This window comes from Elephantulus edwardii, unplaced genomic scaffold, assembly GCF_000299155.1.
Source record: "Elephantulus edwardii isolate Elephantulus edwardi_28Jun2011 unplaced genomic scaffold, EleEdw1.0 scaffold00014, whole genome shotgun sequence".
Lineage (NCBI taxonomy): Eukaryota > Metazoa > Chordata > Mammalia > Macroscelidea > Macroscelididae > Elephantulus > Elephantulus edwardii.
In genome coordinates, this window is record NW_006399764.1 from 13,765,791 (window position 1) to 13,786,402 (window position 20,612).

General features: G+C 39.6%; 1 protein-coding gene across 1 annotated transcript in view; it reads right to left on the minus strand.

Moving 5' to 3' along the window:
- The window catches only part of ADAMTSL1 (ADAMTS-like 1), a 431,835-nt gene that overhangs the window by 377,945 nt on the left and 33,278 nt on the right, over positions 1-20,612 (minus strand). The window contains exon 3 of the mRNA XM_006881351.1: positions 15,863-15,908. Within this exon, the coding sequence (XP_006881413.1) occupies positions 15,863-15,908 (46 nt within the window). The remainder of the gene's footprint in view (positions 1-15,862; positions 15,909-20,612) is intronic.

Consider the following 20,612-nt stretch of genomic DNA (forward strand, 5'->3'; position numbering starts at 1 on the left):
TTTGACAATGTGGAGTCAAATAAAGTAGTTCTGTTCTTCAAAATTCTTATTCTACAGCCCTATAAGGATTGAGATATTTGTCTCAATTACTTCCTACATCGAAAACAAGTCCAAGTAAACAATTCTGAGGAAGGTTTCAAAAGAGGAGAAAGTTTTTGCTTGTTTGGGTTTGTGGTTGGTTTTTCTTTTCTTTTTTTTTTTTTCTGGTTTTTTTTTCCTTTTTTTTTTTAAAGAAAAAGCCCCAAACCTTTATTTGGAACTATAGTGAATAACATTTAAACATTTGGGACACTTTATTAATAAATATCTGCTTCAGAGAAAAAAAAATTATTAGCTTATTATAGAGTATAGATGTTTAATGAAGTCTAAACCTACTTACTTAGTGAAGAAAGGAAAAAAGCCCTAAGCAATGCTTTTACCCTTCCCTCTAGAATGACTATATGACAGTGAAAACTCAAGTGCATTTGGAGCCCCAACGAAATCCATAATACAATAGTCATGCCTTGCCACTGCTTATAGCAAGGTTATCAAGGAAAATGTTACCAACCCTCCAAAAGGACCTCTTTCAATTTCACAATTTCCTCTGAGCACAAACGAGAATGTTTAAAATACAAAGAAATAACATAGGAAGGATGACCGGGGCAAGCACAGCAACAGTGAGAAGTACCACACAGTGCAAACAAACCAGCTAATTAAATAATAGCCAAAGGCTCAGCATCAAGGTTAGGGAGTGACCTTGCGGAAGAGAGGAACTTAGCAAGTTGATGCCGCCTGAGTTTCAACACATCATGGTGCTAATGGGGAGATGTGATGCCGCCTATCATCTGCAGGCTCCTGGAAAAAGGCTGTGCACAGGCAAGTATTTGCACGTTAGCGACTTAGGCCTGGCAGTTTGCTAACATTTATTCTACAAGGCATCCTGCCAAGGAGGGAATTGCAGTAGTAATTTCTTTAAGTCACTTTCAAATCCCCGCTTCAAGCTTCTATCTGGTTCACCAGGGGCCAGCATCTATCTATTTTATGAAATTCAGAAACTGGGATTTTGGAAAGTAGATTTTGGAGGAGGGTTGGCGCAATAAATTTATAGCCTCATGACAAGCAGAGAAGCTCAAAGGGGAGGGAATCTGTAGTGTTTTCAGCCAGGACTCTTGGATTCAGCCTTCCTGCTGCATTTAATTTACACACTTAACATTCTCAGCAATTCAAATACTTCTAGCCTGGCAGAGCTCTCATTGTCACAGGAAAGTAGTTGGCTGTCTCTCTTCTTGAAAGTAGGCATACATACAGTGTAAAAAGAATGGAGCTGTACATTTTACATACAGGATTTAATATTAGCTAAATGACAGAGTTTATCTAGATCACCTTCATGCCCTCTTGTGTTGTCAGGACATGTACACAGATTTGTCTTTATACAATCCTAGCAAAAACACACGTAACCTGCTTTACCTTCGTAAAGTATTTCATCTTTTTAAAGGCTCCACTTTCTCTACCTATAAAGATACTCATGTCCCAACGTTCCAGGGTGAGTGTGAAAATGAACTGAAATAGCATAATGCACATACCCAAACTATGCTTATTCCTTCTTAATTCTAATCTACAAAACCATGACTTTCCCAGGGCCCCTTTAAGGAGAATGGTTGCTGCTTTTCTATCATTGTTAATAATGAGGATTGTGACCCAGAGAACTTACAGCTGTTTCCCCTGAGTCACAGAGCTAGCTGGGCGATGGACTCGCATCAGTGTTCTTATCAATCTAATCAATTCCAACCCTGTACAAAGTGATGGCCACGTCCTTTAATCTTCATCAGTCAAGCTGATGAATGATTTCTCTTTCCTTCAGATGTCTCTCAAGCCAGTTGTTGTTAGTCACTGAGTTGATTCCAACTCCTGGCGCTTCTCCATGTGTGCAAAATAAACCTTTGTGTCTGCAAGTTTTTCAAGGTTGTGGTCTTTCAGAAGAGAACTCTAGGGGCCTAGTAGTAAGAATCTGTGCTGCAATCCTAAGGGCGTGCAGTTCAAATCTGTCAGCGGCTCCATGGGAGAGTGCTCGGCAACATATCCTGTGCGATTAACTGCCTCTGGAAATTCGCTGGAGGGTCAGCTATGGGTCAGTTCTGACTCACAGTGAAAAACAACTACAACAACAACAGTCTTTCAGAAGCAGATTGCCAGGTCTATTAGTAACCTTTACCTTAACTGTTTGAGCCACTCAGGAACTGTTCAAGCCAGTAAATCCATAAAACCTGTTGATGCTGAATTGATTCAAACTCCCAGACACCCTAGATGACAAAGTAGAACTTCCTGGTAGAGTTTGCAAGGCTCAAGTGTTTACAGCAGCAGACGGCCACATTATTATCTTGCAGAAGGGTTGATGGGTTCAAACTGTTGACCTTTGCTGAGCACTTACCACTGCACTACCAGGTCCCTTCAGCTGGGATTGTATTATTAATAACGAGACTTACTCCCTTCAGGTGACTTTACTGTCTCCATAGAGAGTTTCAATATAGCAATTGGTCATGAGAACGCTAAAGAAGATGGAGTATGATCAAAAGGGCATTTCTGTTACTACTAAGAGCCTAAGAAAGCTTGACATCAACCTACACGGAACTGTTCAATGACGCACATTCATTCCTCGTCAGTGAGTAACACACAGGTCAACTGGAACATGTGACTCTCAGGACTCAGCTCTGGACAGGCAGCTCTTGTCAATCTAATACCATTTACAACGGCACCTACTCCTCACTATTGATTGTTTCATCTGATATTTTGCATTTACGACAAGAGTACAAAAATCTGACTGTTTTGCACATTAATGATCTATATCTGGCAATAACCGAGTGTGAGCTGAGAGTACTGCTGGTTGTTGGCAGTGAACTGATAAAGTTATGTGTTGACGTAGCAGGGCCGTGATTCTCAGGGGCTTGGTCATTACACAATGGTGTAATCCTGGCAGTTAGTGATGATACAGCCATCTACCATTTTGTAATCAACTACAGCCATACTCCTTTTTTATAATACCAGTTTTTATATAATGACCTCATCATTATATCATGTCATTAACCATGCTGATGACATACGAGGACAAGTGTATTGCTAAATACTCCGTCTGACAGCCTCCATGGGAGAAGGACTCCATGGCTGAGAAGGACACTATGACTTTGTGGCCTTTAAGTATACCAGACGGATTCAGACGGATTCCACTGAGTAGAAGTCAGTCATGGCAATATAACCTTTTCTATCTTACTCAACATTGTGGAACTCTGAATATTACTTTGAGTTATGGGCAAGAGTGAAATTGTCCTTTGCTAGACAATTTGTCTTGGTGAAGAAAAATGTTTAATGCTGATGGGATATTGTGGGATGTTACTATTTCACCAGGCCCTTTCTTCTTTAATACTTGTCACACATCTTTGCCAAAGTCAAGTGGAAGAAAGGATGAAAATTTATTGAGTATCTTCAAGTATCTCCATTATCCTCTAAAGGAATCCCATGAAATGAGCATTACCATTATTTCCACTTCATGATGGAGGAAACTTAGTCTACATGAAGCTCAAGAGCTTGCCCCCAACCACACAGTGAGAAAGCAGCATCCGAAGCCTGTGTTCTTTCTACTGAGTAGTGCTCACACCACACGACTCCCCAGAGAGTAAAAGTTGAGGCAGAGGATGAGAAATTGAGAACACATTAAGGAGAAAGGAAAAGGAGAGAGAGTCTTAGGAGGAGTCCAGTAAAGAGATGTCAGGGAGAGCATGAAAAGAGAGAAGAAATGTGTGCAGCAGTCAGGAGAGAAGGCCTCCGGGAGAAGAAAAGCAGAAGGGCTCAACCCACGGGGTGGGGGTGGGGGGGAGGAGAGAGCCCCAATAAACTTGGCCAGCTGCCTGGCAGCCAGCTCTGCAGCGAGATCTATGTCCACCAGATCCACCAAATGGAGGAATCTGTGAATCATTAAAAAAATGTTTATTTCTTTATGCCACAAATGATAAAACAGTTAGTCATAAAATCTGAAGGATTTTTTTCCTTACCAGACTAATTACTGCAAGTGTTTTCCACCATTGTTTTAAATGCTCAGTGTTTAACTAGAGAAAAAGAAATTCTCCGTTTTCAACCCAAACCCACCTCCAGTTGTACACGAGACATGCTGGACACTGTTGTTCTGAGATTAACTGACCAACAAGGTGGTCAAAACTTGATCAGTATTGGTGTGTTTCAAAGGTCAGACAGGAGTCTGTGCTCAGAGAGATAAGAAAGGTTCTAATCGTTTCTTCCTAAATCTTAGCATCCCTTGTTACTAATTGCAGCATAACTCTAAAGAGCTCTGGCTCAAATCAGGGAAATCACAGTGTTTTGGAAATGCATGTCCTTAAGAATCTTTCTGTTTAAGCAACACCAATTCTTCTTAATGCTGAAAAGGAGACACACACACATACAGTCCCACAACTAGTTCTTTCTACATTTGTTTTAGCTTGGTGATGAATTAGACTCATTATGGGAGATATTGACTGATCAGACATGCTTCTGAGGAGATACAGAAATTCCAGTGAAGTAGATGTCTGGCTGAAGAACAGCCAACTTTCACAGCTGCCAGAGACCTACTGGTCCAGCCTAGGAAGGGGACACTGTATGGATAGTTTCTTTCTCTATAGTTCAGCCAAAGGAAAGGGCATACCAAGGGTGAGGTTCTGCTAGAGCTCAAGTCTAATGTATCGTGGAAAGGAAGACTCGAGAGAAGTTCCGTGATGCCATGAGCAAAGTCAGGCTTTCTGAAATTCAAAGTAATTTAATTTTCTATTTTAAAAATAGTTTATTCTCCAGCAAAGAGGACTTTGTCAGAAGAAAGGATGAAGTTGAACAAAGATAGGGAGGGCAGAGTCAACATTCCTGTGTTAACATTCTGAGTGCTTTGTAGATAGTTTGTTATGCAATCCTCAGGAAAAATAACACTTGGAAGCAGTATTTTTTAAGTGTTTAAGTAGAGAGTCAATTACGATTTAAATACTTCTCCCTCATTTTCTCCTTTATGTTCTAATTTTCCTCAATTGTACCAGTGATACAAGAATTCATGCTCAGTGTCAAAATTTCAAATACTATAAAAGTACAGGCGCAGAAGAAAAAGTGAAAGTTTCCTCTTACATCACTCAATCTCTCTTCATATTTGTATAATTACTGTGTTCAGTCTGCTGTATGTCCTTTAAGACCTTATATATAATAGGAATTTACAGGAAAATGTCTTTATGTGATTGAGCTCATCGTTGTTGTTAGGTGCCGCTGAGTCAAATACAACTCACAGTTACCCTATGAACAACAGATATGAACCCTGTCCTGTGCCGTTCTCCTCATCTTTGAGCCCATTGCTGCAGTCATTGTGTCAATTCATCTCATTGAGGGTCATCTATCTATCTATCTATCTATCTATCTATCTATCTATCTATCTATGGTTCTTCTCTTTTGCTGACTCTCCACCTTTCCAAATATGATGTCCCTTTCCAGGTAACACTCCCTTCTAACAAGATGCCCAAAGTGTGTGAGACAAAGCTGTGTCATCATTGCCTTCAAGGAGTACTTTGGCCACATTTCTCCAAGACATGGTGCATGTAGCTCATAGGAAGTATGTGCTGCAGTCCTGAAAGCATGTGGTTCAAATCCACCAGCTGTTTTGTGGCAGAAAGATGGGCAGTCTCTTTCTGTGCCATTAACTGCCCCTTAAAACCCACCGGAGGATTAGCTTTGGGTTGATTCCAACTAGATGCCACACAACAACAACAACAACAACAACATATGCCTCTAAGGAGTTTTGAGGGCTTGTCCATGTTGAATCACATTATTCTTTAAAATTTGTGTAGAATTATCACCCATTTTTTTGTTTCTAATGTTTTTGCTAGCAGTAATGCTGTATAAGCCAGTGATACTTGCTTGTGTTTGTTGTTGTTAGTTGTCAGCGAGTGAATTCTGATTTACGATGGGCAGCTCCATGATTAAAGAATCAAACTGCTTGCTGTCTAGGGCGGGCTTTCAAGGCTATGCCATCTCCTGGGCTCCCCTGGGTGGGTCTGTGCTGCCAATCTATGGGTTAGTTGTTGAGCATCTAACTGTATTGCCCAAGGGACAAGTATAAGAAAAGTGTTTACACAGGTGAAGAAACCGATACTCAAAGAGGTCAACAAGGGCATCTGATTGCTAAGTGGCAACCCCAAAACTCAGGAAAACCTGTGCCCTTTCAGTGTGCAATGCTGATCCCAAACGTCAATGTTCTTTATGGGAAAAATAAAGCATATCATTTAAACAACCTGCCTCCTGTTCCAACTTCTGATGGTCTCCCAGAGATGATCTATATAGATCTAAATAGATATGGAATCCAACAGATAAAAGGGTACTGACCTTGGTTTTGTTATATCTGTGAATTACATCTTAATGACGTTATTTGAAAAAGAGATATACTATCAGACAGCTTTTTGCAATGTGTCTCCTCTGAAGCCACCACCTGTTACGATGAAGCTGAATAGATTTAGGTGGTTTTCCAAGACTAAGATGAGCTAGTAAGAAAAACTTGGTCATCTGCTTCTTAGAATTAGCCAAGGAAAGCTCTATGTATCACAGTGGAATATTGTCCCATCCACAAACAGTCATGAAAATGGCATAGCCAGTGTTTTCTTCTATTGTGTGTATGGTGGCTATGAGTTGGGAGCCTCCTTGATGGCAGTTACGACGATTAGACTTTAATATGAAAACAAATTCTTTCTCAGTGTATGTTATACTGTAAAGAAAAGTCCTGGATCCCAGACGGACCTATTTAATCTCTGTGCTGAGCAAATAATTTGAAAAGTTGGACTACATGAAGGACAATGTGGCAATAAGATTGGAGGAAAACTCACCCATAACCTAAGTTATGTAGATGACACAGAAATTGAAGCGGACTTAAAGCACCTATGAATCAAAAGCTATAGTCTACAATATAGGTTGTATCTGAACAACAAGGAAACAAAAAGCTTCACAAGCAGACCAAAAGGCAACAACATCATGAGGGATGGAGAAATGACTGAAACTGTCAAAAAATCTTTTATTTTGATTCACAATCAATACCTTTTGTAGCAGTAATCAAAGGAGATACTATTGTATTAGGCAATTCTGCTGCCAAGGACCTCTTTAAAATGAGAAAGAAGGACGTTAAAGTCTTAGGTGAATGTGACCCAAATCAGCAATTTTCCTTTGCTGCATATATATCTAAAAGTTTTATTACAGAGAAGGAAGATCCAAGCATTGATGCCTTTGAATTGTGGTGCTGGTGAAGACTACTGAATATAACGTGGTCTGTCCAAAGAATAAACAAATTTGTCTTGGAGGAAGCTCAAGCACAGAGCTCCTTAAAGGCGAGGATGAGAAGACTTCGTCTCACATTGGCCATGTTATCAGGACGGGTTAGCTGAAAAAAGTACAACATTCTGGGCAAGGTGGTGAGTCAGAGAGAGAGGAAGACCCTCAATGAGATGGACTGACACCATTCCTGCAACAATGGCCTTGCACACGGTGTGGAGCGTGAAAATTCTATCACAGGAAAGGGGAAGGTTCAGGTCTGTTGAAAGGGTGGTGGCACAGCCCAGCGTTCTATCACTTCCTGTTATGTTCCTTCACCAAACTATGCCTATAACCCTCCAGGAGAGGCTTGTAATGCCCCCTGTGGAACAGCACACAGGTCAGAATCACACAGCTTTCCCTACAATATGCCTGTCATGAATGAAATTGTGTCCTTCCAAAATATGTGTTGACTTGGCTAGGCCATGATTCTTAGTACAATTTCAGTATCCTACATGTTGAAAATCCCCTATGATGCTAATAAGGCAGGATTAGAGATGGTTACATGATGATGTAGTCACACCCTATGTTGTGATCTGAGATGTGATCATCCAATCAGATGTAAGGGGATTAGGGTGGGATGTCATATCTTTAAGTAGGTTACAACCTTGATCTGTTGTGGCATCCACTCCCTAAACAACATGCCTCTGACAACTATGAACTTCGATAAATGATGATAGTCATAGAAAGGGTTCAGGCCTTTTGTTCACAGAGTGGCTATGAGTCATGCTCGAATTGAAAACAGTCAACAATAACAACATGACCTTTTTACCAGTAGATTGATAGGTAGCATCATGATGGATGGAGAGGAGATTGAAGCTGTCAACAGCTTCATCTTGCTTGGATTCGCAATTAACACCCTTGGTATCAGCAGTCAGAAAGTAAGGAGATGCATTGCAATGGGAAAATCTCTAGTTAGGGATCTCTCCAAATTACTGAGGAGTAATGATGTCAGTTTGAGGACCTAGGTGCATCTGATTCAGGCCATAGTCTTTCCAATTACTTGCTACGCGTCTGAGAGTTGGACAAAGAGTAAGAATGGCAGGAAAAGAATTGACACCTTTGAGCTGTGGTGTTGGAGAAGAGCAGTGAACAGCTCATGCACAGTCAAGAGAACAAATATGTCTTGGAGAGAATACAGGCAGAGTGCTCTTTGGAGGCAAGAATGATGTGGCTTCGCTTCACATACTTTGGACATCTTGTTAGGAGGGGATAGTCTTTGAAGAAGGACATGATGCTGAGAAGGGTGGAGGGTCAGTAAAGGAGAGAAAGACCCTCAACCAGGTGGACTGACATGGTGACAGCCACAATGGGCTCTTGTGTGTCAGGAAGTGTGAGGATGACACAGGACAGGACAGGGTAAAATCTTTTATTCAGAGGGTCACCATGAGTCATACTCGATGGCACCTAACAACAACAACAACAACAACAACAACAACAACAACAACAACAGAAGAGAGAATCAAGCAGCCAGATACAAGGTACCTCAGCCTTATAAGAAAAAAAAAAACAAACCACTCGTATTGAAGAAAATCTTTGGGATGCAGGTTCCTGTGCTGGAAAGCTTGACACAGGGAAAAGTAGAGATTCTGAAATCTCCAAAGGAGGACAGGCCTACAGATGTTTAAAAAAAAACACCACAGGACTTTCATCAAAACTCAGAGGGAAAATGCTTTCTCCTAGAACTGGCATCCTGAACTTGGACTTCAAGCCTCCCAATCTATAAGTGAATACCTTTCTATTTGTTAAAGTCACCCACTTACGGTGTCTCTGTTATAGTAGCACTAGATAACCAAAACCATATCTGTGAAGGTCATAGAGAAGCTAGGCTCCTGTATGTCACACTTCACACACACTAACCTGGCTCTCATGTTCCCTCTGAGCTATTTACCGACCAGATATCCCAAAGTGACTTCCCGTGTTGTCTTTGTCTTATTTCTCGATTTTATTTCCTTCATAATATCTCATTACTGGAAATGATCCCATCCCTCCCCCTTTATATACTTGTCAAATAGCTGCTTTCTCCCACTAGAATATATACTTCATAGAACAGGAGTCTTATCTTTCTCTGTCACCATTACATCTCAATGCCTAGAAAAAGGGCCTGGCACATAATAGGTTCAGAACAGACTAAGTGATGGTTGAATCCCATTCTCATGTTTCAAAACACTCTCGTTATACCTTGGGAAAAGTCCTTCTCATCTTTCATAATGTAGCTCGAATGTCACCTTACTTAGGATGCCATTAATTCACTCACCAATCATATGTTAGATGCCTCTGCTGTGTTAAAAGATAAATTTCCTTATTTTTTCTGTTGATAATGCCTTTAACAGTTTACTAATGTCTTTTTATAATATCTCCAGGCCCAAAGGACTCTCCAACAGCTTCATCCTGGTAAGCATCTAGGTTTAAGCAACTTGATAAGTATTTGTGTCCTATTATCTTGGGAGCTGTTTATACACAGGAACTCAAAGGAAGATAATGTTTTCTTTTCTTCCAAATTAGCCACACGAGCTTATCAATAGAATGTGTGTGTGTATGCGCGCGCCCGTGTGTGCGCGCGCGCTGTACTGACAAACGTCTCAAAGCTTGAAATCAGATTGGACAGTGCATTCTATTTAATATTTCACACTAATGTTTCCACTTGCTTTTCATCAAAGCAAGCGCCATTTCACAAAGATAAGGTATCACAGAAAGGCAGAGAACATCAGCTAGTCGTTTGTATGGCATCCAACAGATGTCTGGTGTTGCTAAGATTCTCTTGTAAATTGAAAATGTCCTGCGGTTCCCTCCCGAGTTTGCTGTATTCCACTCATGTTCTCAACAGCACAGTATTAGACGTGGTGTTTTAGTCACCAGCTGTCCAGTGGTGAAAGAATCTGATACGGGCCTTGTATGACTCTTAGCACTGTGACTTCCACACAGTTTTTCACAGTTTACTTAATTATGTGTTCATGTATTTGTATTTCTACTGGAATGACATTTCCCTGAGGGCAGTCTGTCTTTTTTATGACAGTATAAATGTCTCACATTCTCAGTGCAGAATAAGAGTTGAGTCCTCACTAAATGTTGGTTCAATGAATGAACAATAAAGCAAGAACGTGAGTAAGTGAATAAGTGAACAGATGCTCCTGGCTAATAGCAATCTGTCTGATTTGAATAAAGACTTGATTATGAGGAGGTTAACCTTTTTTTAATTTTTAGCCGTGAAATACCTCTTGGCTGGAGGCTGGCTTACATGCAGCCTTCAGGCTTATTGACTGCCCCCACAGTTGTCATTATTTACTGAGGTACATGCCGAGTCTCCCGGGGTATTCCATGGAACTGGATATTGTTTCAGAATCTTCTTTCACATTCTGACCAAGAGAGGACTGTTGTATTCATTCTTTCCACCTGGTGCTATTTGACCCCTGATTAGAGAAGCAACAAATGATCCCTGGCTACTTTGTTCAAAGGCTTTATGGGAAAGGTGGACATAGAGGGAAAATGGACCTTCCACTACTAATAACTACAAGAACAAGGCTGTGGACGTCATGAATTTTAACAGCCTCAACAATGAACGTTTTGGGTGAAGATGGACAGTCAAGGATGCTGGCAAGGATAAGGACTTCCACTATTCACAGTGGCTCTCTCCACTCTGACTCCGTTGCTGGTTTGAAATCTTTCCTCTTGAATATTGCTAATAAATAAACTAAGATGCATAGCTTCTGCTCTATGTTTATATCCAAATCTAGAACCACCTAGGACACTCTTGTTTGTCTGTTTCTTGTTGTGTATCGTCAAATTTATTCTGACTGCAAATTGCCACTCCTACAGTGGAGCATCTGGTGGATTAAAAATGCCCACCTTTGGGATTGCAGCGCAGCTTCTTGGCCACCAGCGTTCCCTCCTAAGACACTTTTGAATAGCAGTGTTTTGGAGCTGGGGAGACCTGTGAGGTCATTCAGTTGAACACACTTACTTAGGAGCAGAGGCTGAGGCGTGAAGAAGCCATGGACTTGCTGAGGGTCATTCTGTTCTCTCTGGCTATAACATAAAGACAATATTATCTTCGTCTTCTCCTGAAATGCTGCTCGCAATACATTCCATAGCAACAATATTGGAGAATATAAAAGAATATTAGAGAATTACACCAAATCTAGGTAGGATGAGGGAAACATCCTTAGAAAAAAAGGTCTACTCTGTCTATAGCATATCTTAAATCTTCTCAACAGAGTTCCCCTGGTCAAAGCAAGCACTGTCATTTATGTAAACTCCTATTACAGTCTTCTAACCTACATTCCTGTTTCTATTCCCGGTATTTTCATCCTTGCTCCAGAGCAATTCCTCAGCCAAACCAATTTAAAAATAATCGTATGTGCAATGCCTTTCTTCTAGAATACTCCAGAGATTTCTCCTTGTGATGAAAATATCATCTGAATACTATAATGCCCTGCATTCTCCAGCCTCTGCCCACCTTTAGTTTCATATCTTCTTGTCTACTAACCCTTGCCCCCTTGCTTACTATCCTACAGTTCCAGTGGTCTTTACTCTTTCTTAGGACATATACAATTTTTTCATAATACATTTCCATTTTTGGCAACAGCTGTTTCTCCTAGCTAGCTAGCTCTTCTGCCAGGAATTGCATAGTTAGTTCCTTTTTTCTCATTCAAATGTTACTGCTTGTCTATGGCCATACCACCCTGAACATGCCTGAAGTGGCCAAATGTTACTGTTCAAGGTTATTGTTGTTGTTGAAGCATGCCACTGAGTTTTCTACAACTCCTAGCAACCCTGTGCATAACAGATTGAACCCTGCTCTATCCTATGCCACTGTCACAATCTCTGTCATGCTCAACCCATGGTTTTAAGTCGTGTCAAATGAATTCATTGACAGTCCTCTCTTTAGTGGCCTCTCTACCTTTCTCAATGTGATATCTTTTTCCAAGGACTGATTCTTCCTGCTAACATGCCCAATGTAAGTGAGATGAAGTTTCATCATCCTTGCCTCCAAGAAGTGCAACCTCCAAGACAGATTTGTTTGGTTTTTGGACAGTTCATAGTTTGTTCAATATCCTTAGCCAACACCACAATTCAAAAGCATCAATTCTTCTTTGTTCTTCTTTGAGGATGTGACATTTGAGGTGGGGACTGTGACAGTGGAAAAAAGTTCATTAGGCAAATACTGACTTTTTCTAACAGAGAAATGAGCAAATGGAAATGCACTAATTATGCCAATGTGTTTTTCCTTGCTATACTTACACTCCTACTCATCATTCTACTTGTTAAATCTTGCAGGACTTTGACCTTGATCTCTTGTATTTATTTTATCCAATTTAAGTCTTCATTGCTGCTGCTGCTGCTGCTTCCATCTTCCCTCCCACTGATCTTCCACACTTTAACATGGCTATTTCCTCTTCTTCTCATTGTCTTTAGATGAAATTTGATAATTTCAAATCATTTATTTAACTACCCCTAATTGAGATAAATTACATAAAAAAGTCCTTTCCCAACATACCAATGTGTATCTTCTTTCATCTTTTATCCTTTCATATCAGTGTGGTTTGGGATTCTTTGAATGATCACTGGGGAGTTCATCAGTATTTTCATTCCTGACTAGCAGAAACGTTATTTAGCACAGGTTAATAACTAAGTAAATGAAAGAATAAATAATTTATAACTTTTATGTTGTTAAGTGCTGTCGAATTGCCTGTGACTCATAGTGATATGTAAAATTAATAAATCTATGCCTAATCTTTTGTCATATAGTATAATGTATTTATATATATTATATATATATATATATACTAGTAACTATGAGAGTAAGGAATCATTTAAACTAACTGAAAATAAACTGTGTGCCACTATGAGTCAAGGTTGACTCAATGGTACCTAGCAACAACAACAATATTTTAAAACAGTGCCATTTATTTTCTGGATTTTCACTGCTGTGTTCTTTGTGACATAGTGCATGATGGCGACATGTGCCATGGCAACGAGTATGCTTTGGCCTCCCTGATTCTTCTTAAGGCTTCAGCAATTGTACTCAACAGTATTTGTCCTACTTCAGTGCAAATAGAAACACAGTGGAAAACCATAGAGTTATTATTTTAAAAAGCGTTTTGAATGGGAAGGTTTCGAAAGTTTTCAAACTGGAAGATTCTAATGGTTCTCAAGTGGTCTTTGGATCACATTTTGAGATCAACTGGTCTTTGTCAGCCTTTACATTCCTTGATAGATGTGAAATGACTTCATCATAAAATTTCATAGCTCTAGGCAACTTGCCTACCAAATGAATTTCCCCCCGAAGAATTCCAATTACAAAATTCAAGCTACATTTATATTGAAGTCTGTTATGATCCATCAGGTTTTCATTGGCTTTATTTTTGGAACCAGATTAGCAGACCTTTCTTGTTTCTCACTACTTCTTATTTCGCTATTTCATTAGCTCCCATCTCTTCCTGTGTAAAGTATCCCTCACAGGCCTCTGGAATTAACTTTCCTAAAGCACATGGACCGACAATCAACACCAGCAATCAACAATCCCTAACATCCTTACAGAACTAACTTTCTTAAAGTACTTTGATCTATAATCAACAGAAATCACTTTCCTTAAGTAACTTGGACACACACACCACCATGGTAGTAGCAGTCGAGAAATTAGAAACAGGGTCAGTTTAAATACTCATGTGTGTCTGATCTAAGCCATAGTATTTTCAATTGTTTCATATGCACCTGGAAGTTGGACAATGACTAACAGAAGAGCAGATGCCTTTGAGTTACGGTGCTGGTGAAGACTGCTAACTAACCCTAGGATAGCCAAGAGAACAACAAAGTCTATCTTGGAAGAAGTACTTCAGAGGCAAGGATGGTGAAGCTCCCTCTTACATACTCTGGCATATTGTCAGAAATGCCCAGTCCTTGGAATAAGGCATGCTGGGAAAGGTGGAGAGTCAGAGAAAGCGAAGGTGAAAATGAGACATAGTCAAATTGACGGTGCCTAACAACAACAGAGGATGAAGCCAGGCTGCTCCTTAGAGGCAAGGATTCTGAAGCTTCATCTGATATACTTTGGACATGTTGCAAGGTGGGACCAGTCCTTGGAGAGGGACATCATGCTTGGGAGGGTGGAGGGACAGCACGTGAGAGGAAGACCCTCGATGAGATGGATTGATTCAGTGAATGGGGTAATGGGGGTGTGTGTCAGAGATAGTGAGACTGGCACAGGATAGGGCAGAGTTTAGGGCTGTTGTACGTGGGGTCACTATGAGTTGCAGGTGACTCGATGGCACATAACTACAACAACATGGGAGAGGAACCCTGCAACATCATGGCCCTCATGCCAGATCTCTGAAGAACTGACCTTTCTACTATTCTCTGGACTAATACATAGAATAGAATGAAATTTAATAAAATTAAATCTATTACTTAAACTTCTCAGGAACTCTAGGAGATAGGATATTATCATTATCCTTATTTAACAGAGGAGGAAACTTAAGCTTGGAAAGATTAATTAACTTTTCAAAATCATAAGAGTTAAGAAATACTGGTGGCTGAGTGGTAAGAATGTAATCCCAAAGGCATGTGGCCACCAGCTGCTCTGTGGGAGAAGGACGGGCAGTCTCCTCCTGTGTGATTAACTGCCTCTGAAAACCCGCTGGAGGGTCAGTTGGTTCCAACTTGATAACACACAACAACAACAACACCAGTACATACTTGGGAGGCTACTATGTCATTTTCTTTATGCAGTAACTCAAAAGTTCCTGTGAACACTTAACTTCCATTCTGCTCTCATAATCCTACCTAAATTAGCATTCGGAATACACCTATACATTCCTACAACAATAGTGGCCTAATTTGGCACCTCTACTGGAAATAATTGTCCCCACTCCGTACTTTCATGACCATCCAGGTTCCCTATGTCCATCTGAAATCATCATTTCTTCTCAGTCCCTTTATACCTATGTGCTAGAACCACAAGCCACTTGATTCCCTTCTCCAGGCATGTGTCGCCTTCTGCCCTAGAATATGGTTGTGAACGCTTCTGTCATCTTCTCTCTCTCAGCCCTCAACATATTATGGATGTTTTAAGACTGTGACCACATGTTATTTATCCCTGTGTTGTTATAATGCCTCACACATAGTTGGCTTGAAATTATAGTTGTAAAATGAATGAATTTGTCAAATATGAGTTTGATTAGCTAACACTTATTTCATGATTCTCCAAGTCGTTCCCCCTTTCTTCCTCCTCTAATTCCTTCTCATGAGACTCATATGTAAAAAGGCGCAAAACAAACAGGAAATGCAGACAGCCTTTGTTTTGAAACAGTCTAGATGGTTAAATTATTAAAGTTTCATATTATATAATATCAAAAATACCAAATTTCAGAGCTGCAAGGTGATAATAATGATAAATAAAACACTTTCTGTAAAATACCAGTGTCTGGATCTCCTGCTCAGGATACAAAGAAGTGCTTAGCATTTTTTTAGTACTGAGAAAAGCCTTATCAGTAGAATTACAGAAGCTCCCACTTACCACATTACTGCATGTTCTGTATCGGATATTTCTTCCTTCGCAGCTCCTAAATCACAAAGGGAAAAATAAAAATGCAATGCATTACTTCCTATAAATGGTTCAATACATGAACGTGAATAAAAACAATTTTCTGTTAATATTAGCTTTAGGCATTCTCTGACCTTCTGAGTAGGTCTTTAAGAAGTCACTAGTAAATACTAAATGGGATAATTCTTTAAAAGTTGAAATAAATTGATCTAAAGGTTAAAACAGGCATCTCTTTTAACGAATTGCTTATTTTATCAATCTTTAATGTAGGTTTTCAGAATTAAAAATATTAATATTTATAAAATATAAATAAATATAAAAAGAAAAACATTAATTTTAAAATTACATGAATCCTGTATTCTTAATAATTTCTGTATAAAAATAGATGTTTCACAGAAAAAAATCCCGTCTCTCGAATACGGTAAATATTAAGTTAAGAATTCATCATGAGGGGAGCTCTGGTGGCCTAGTGGCAAGAAACTGCACTGCAATCCCAGAGGAACACGGTTCGAATCCACCAGACGCTCTGCCAGAGAAGGAGGCACAATATCCTCCTGTACCAGTCAGATCTGATTTGACGGTACATGCACACAAAATAATAATAATAATAATAAAAAAAGAATTCATCATGTGTTAAAATCACACATTAAGAATATGGAAATAATAATTCTTTTAAAAACCCTGTTCCCTATTTCTAAAAAAAAAAAATCCAACATGTTCACTGTAGAAGATTTGGAAAATACAGCTAAACAAAAAGAAAAGAAAATTCTGTAATTGTCTCATCTAAAGATACTACTATCTTGATTTATTTCATTTCTGTATGAAAGAAATTCTATCACTTATGTAATTTTAAAGCCTGCTTTTTCCACTTAGAATTTTTAGAGGCCCTTTCTCACACTATTAAATAACTTTGAAGAGATCTTTTAAATAATTGTATTCCATAAAATAACATAATTTGTATAATCATTCTACTCTTACTAGTCACTTTAGTAATGTCCAACTTGAGGTTTGATAAATGAGAGTATGATTAAAGTCTCTCTGTGAACCAGTTTTCTTCAGATTTCTGACTGTGACTTTAGCATAGATAAATTTCTAGAAGGGGAATTACTAGGCTAAAGGGAATGACTTTTGTAAGGCCCTTGACACACATTGCCAAATTGCATTCCATAAAGGTTGTACCATTACATACTCCTACCCGTAATACATGGGAGTTTCCATTTTACTAAATTCCTATGAGAAAAAACAATCAATTTTTTAAGATATTCAGCCATGACACATAAAATTTGAACAATAAATAGCACTCTGTTCTCTCCAAAATGCCACACTTAAAAATATTAAGTACACAGATAATGTGGAATGTTGAGTTATTTGTTATATTAATATATACTCAATGCTTTTGACTTGAGGTGCTGGAGAAGAGTACTTGATATCCCATAGACGGCCAAAATAATAAGCAAATCTCTCTTGGGGGAAGAGAAACCAGGCAACTCCTTAGAGGCAAGAAGAGTGAAACTTCCTCTTAAATACTTCAGGCATATTGTGAGGAGGCGCAAGTCTTTGAAAAATGACATCATGCTGGGAAAGGCAGGAGGTCAGCTAGAGGGAGAAAAGCCCTCACTGAGCTAGACGGATTGACATATAACTGTAACAATGGCTTTGAACATGGCGGAGATGGTGAGAATGGTGCCGTAGTAGAGAACACAGTTTTGATCTGTTGTTCTTGGGGTTGCTATAAAATGTAGTCAACTCGAATGCTTCTAGCAACAACTAACTATACCACCTAGTAGTTGTGGAATCTCAAAGCATAGTTCTAAACTTGTTAAATCTATTAAATGACTTAATCTTCTCAGAAACTCTTGAGAAAGGATACTATCATTATCCTTATTTTACAGGTGAGACAGAAGCATGAGAAGGTTAAGTAACTTTCCAAAATCACATAGTCAATAATACTACAGCCTAGATGGGGAAACTCAAAGGCCTTTAATTTGTGGTGCTGGAGAAGAGTATTGAATATATCAAGGACTGTTAGGAGAACAAACAGGTTTGGCCTAGAGATGGTGGAACCAGGCTGCTCCGTGGAGGCAAGGATTCTGAAGCTTTATTTGACATACTTTGGACATGTTGTGAGGAGAGACCGGTCCTTGGAGAGGGACATCATGCTTGGGAGGGTGGAGGGACAGCGCAGGAGAAGGGGCAGAAAAAGAGGAAAGCGAAAGGTTCAATGGAGATTTGAAAAGATGGTGTAATAATAGACACAAAGCAATGGTAACTAAATATATTAAATATAATGCATATGAATGATTGTTTAAAATACAAAGTACAAGTATAAAACACTATGTAAGTGAATGATTATATATAAACCAAGAAACTTTCTTAAAAAGAAAAATATTCATATGTAATTCTAATTCAGTAAAATAAATATGAAAGCATTTTTGTTGGCTCTTCAAAATGTTATATTTTTGTCGTTGTTATGTGCTGTTGAGTCACCTGCAACCCACAGCAACCCTATGTACAGCAGCTCTGAACTCTGCCCTATCCTGAGCCAGTCTCACTAACCCTGACACACCCGTATTGCCCCAGTTACTGTATCAGGGTCTTCCTCTCTTGTGCTGCCCTTCACCCTTCTGAGAATGATGTCCTTCTCTAAGGATCGGTATCTCCTGGCCATGTGCCCCAAGTTTGTGAAATATAGCTTCAAAATCTTAGTCTCCAGAGAAACTTGGTTTCACCATCTCCAAGACAGACCTATTTGCTTTGTTGGCAGTCCATGATATGTTCAAGACTCTTCTCCAGCACCACAACTCAAAGGCATAGATTCCTCTTCTGTTATCCTTAGTCATTTTCCAGCTCTCTGAAGCATAATATGTAATTGTGAAGACCATGGCCTGGATTTGGTGCACCTTAGTTTCTAGACTGACATCGTTGCTTTTCAGCACTCTGGAGAGGTCCCTGACAGCCAATTTTCCCAGCAATTTGTCTTTTGATTTCCTGACTGCTGGTGTTAAGAGTGTTGATTGTGGAGCCAAGCAAGTTATAGTTATTATCAATGAGAAAATGTGATCGGAAAATACAATTACATAAAACATTTCTTGAAGAGATGGAAAGGCTACCAGGCCAAAGACGTGTCTCTAATCAGGCTGAAAACATTAAAATTAACACTAGAATTGTGAGAGAGAAAGACAGACTGGTAACAGGCATTAGAAACATAGAAAAAGGAAAGTGGCAGTGATATATGGTTGTAAATGTCTAGCTAACAATACCACAGACAGTGAGCTTTCAGTCTTCCAGGTTCATTAGCAAGGCCATTGTTATCTCAACACAGATGTAGCACACTAACCTGATGTATAAATCTTCAGTTCTTCTGAGAAATGATGCCACATTAAGCATACTAGCCAAGAGTGATCTAGTTTTTCATTACTGCCAAGGGGCAGATGTTTACTGGCCTCCCTGACATCAGTACTCTGGTCCATTAGATGAATACCTCTGCTCCTCGCTGTAAATCAATGCACTGAAACTCTATTTTCTAACACTAATCTCAAGAGCCAAGTTAGTGTGAGTCTACCCCAGACAGAAAAATATCTTCTGGGTGTATGCGCTGAAAAAATTGAGGTTTCTTAGTTTGAAAATATTAGGATCCAGGTGGTAGTAAACCATAGGGGAATGAAGTCTTCAAACGGATGACTTTTGGTAGTGTGCCATTTAGACTTCTCTGTTGGCTGCCTATTACGGCTACTAAATTTTGAAATTCTTTCTGCCTATGTAACATAATGGTTAAGAAAATAATTTTTAAACCACATTTAAAATAAAACTTGTCTTTCCAGAATCCTATCTTTATACGTCAGTGTCTGAATCTCAGTTTTATCATCTATTCTGTATACTATTTTCTGTCTCCTGACGTTGTTGTTGTTGTTGTTATGTGCCATCAAATGACCTGTGACTCATAGTGACCCTATGTACAATAGCCCTAAGCACTTCCCTATCCCTTGCCAATCTTGCTGTCACCAATACACCCATCCTCATTACCCCAATGACTGAATCAACCCATCTCATCAAGGGTCTTCCTCCCCTGTGATGTCTTTCCACCCTCCGAAGCATGATGTCCTTCTCCAAGAACTGATCCTGTCTTGCAATATATCCAAAGTATGTCAGATGGAGCTTCAGAATCCTTGTCTCCAAGGAGCAGACTGGCTTCACCCTCTCCAGGATGAATTTTTTTGTTCTCCTAGCAGCCCATGGTATATTCCATACTCTTTTTCAGCACCACAGTTCAAAGGCATCAACTCTCCTTCTATCATCCCTAGTCATTGTCCAGCTCTCTGATGCATAGCAAATAATTGCAAAGATCATGGCCTGCATCAAGTGCATCTTAATCTCCAGACTGACATCGCTGCTCTTCAGAACTTTGGAGAAGTCTCTAACAGCAGACTTTCTAAACACAATTCGTCTTTTAATTTCCTGGCTGCTGGTACCAAGAGTATTGATTATAGAGCCAAGTAAACGGAAGCTGTCAACAATCTCAATATCTTCATCACCCATCATGATGCTGCCAATTGACTCAGTGGTGACAATCTTTGGTTTTTCTGATGTTGAGCCTCAGTCCATATTAAAGGCTGCAGTCCTTGAGCTTCTGCAGCAGGTGCTTCAGGTCCTCCTCCATTTCAGCAAGCAGGATTGTGTCATCTGCATAACGCAGATTGTTGATGAGTCTACCTCCAATCCTGAT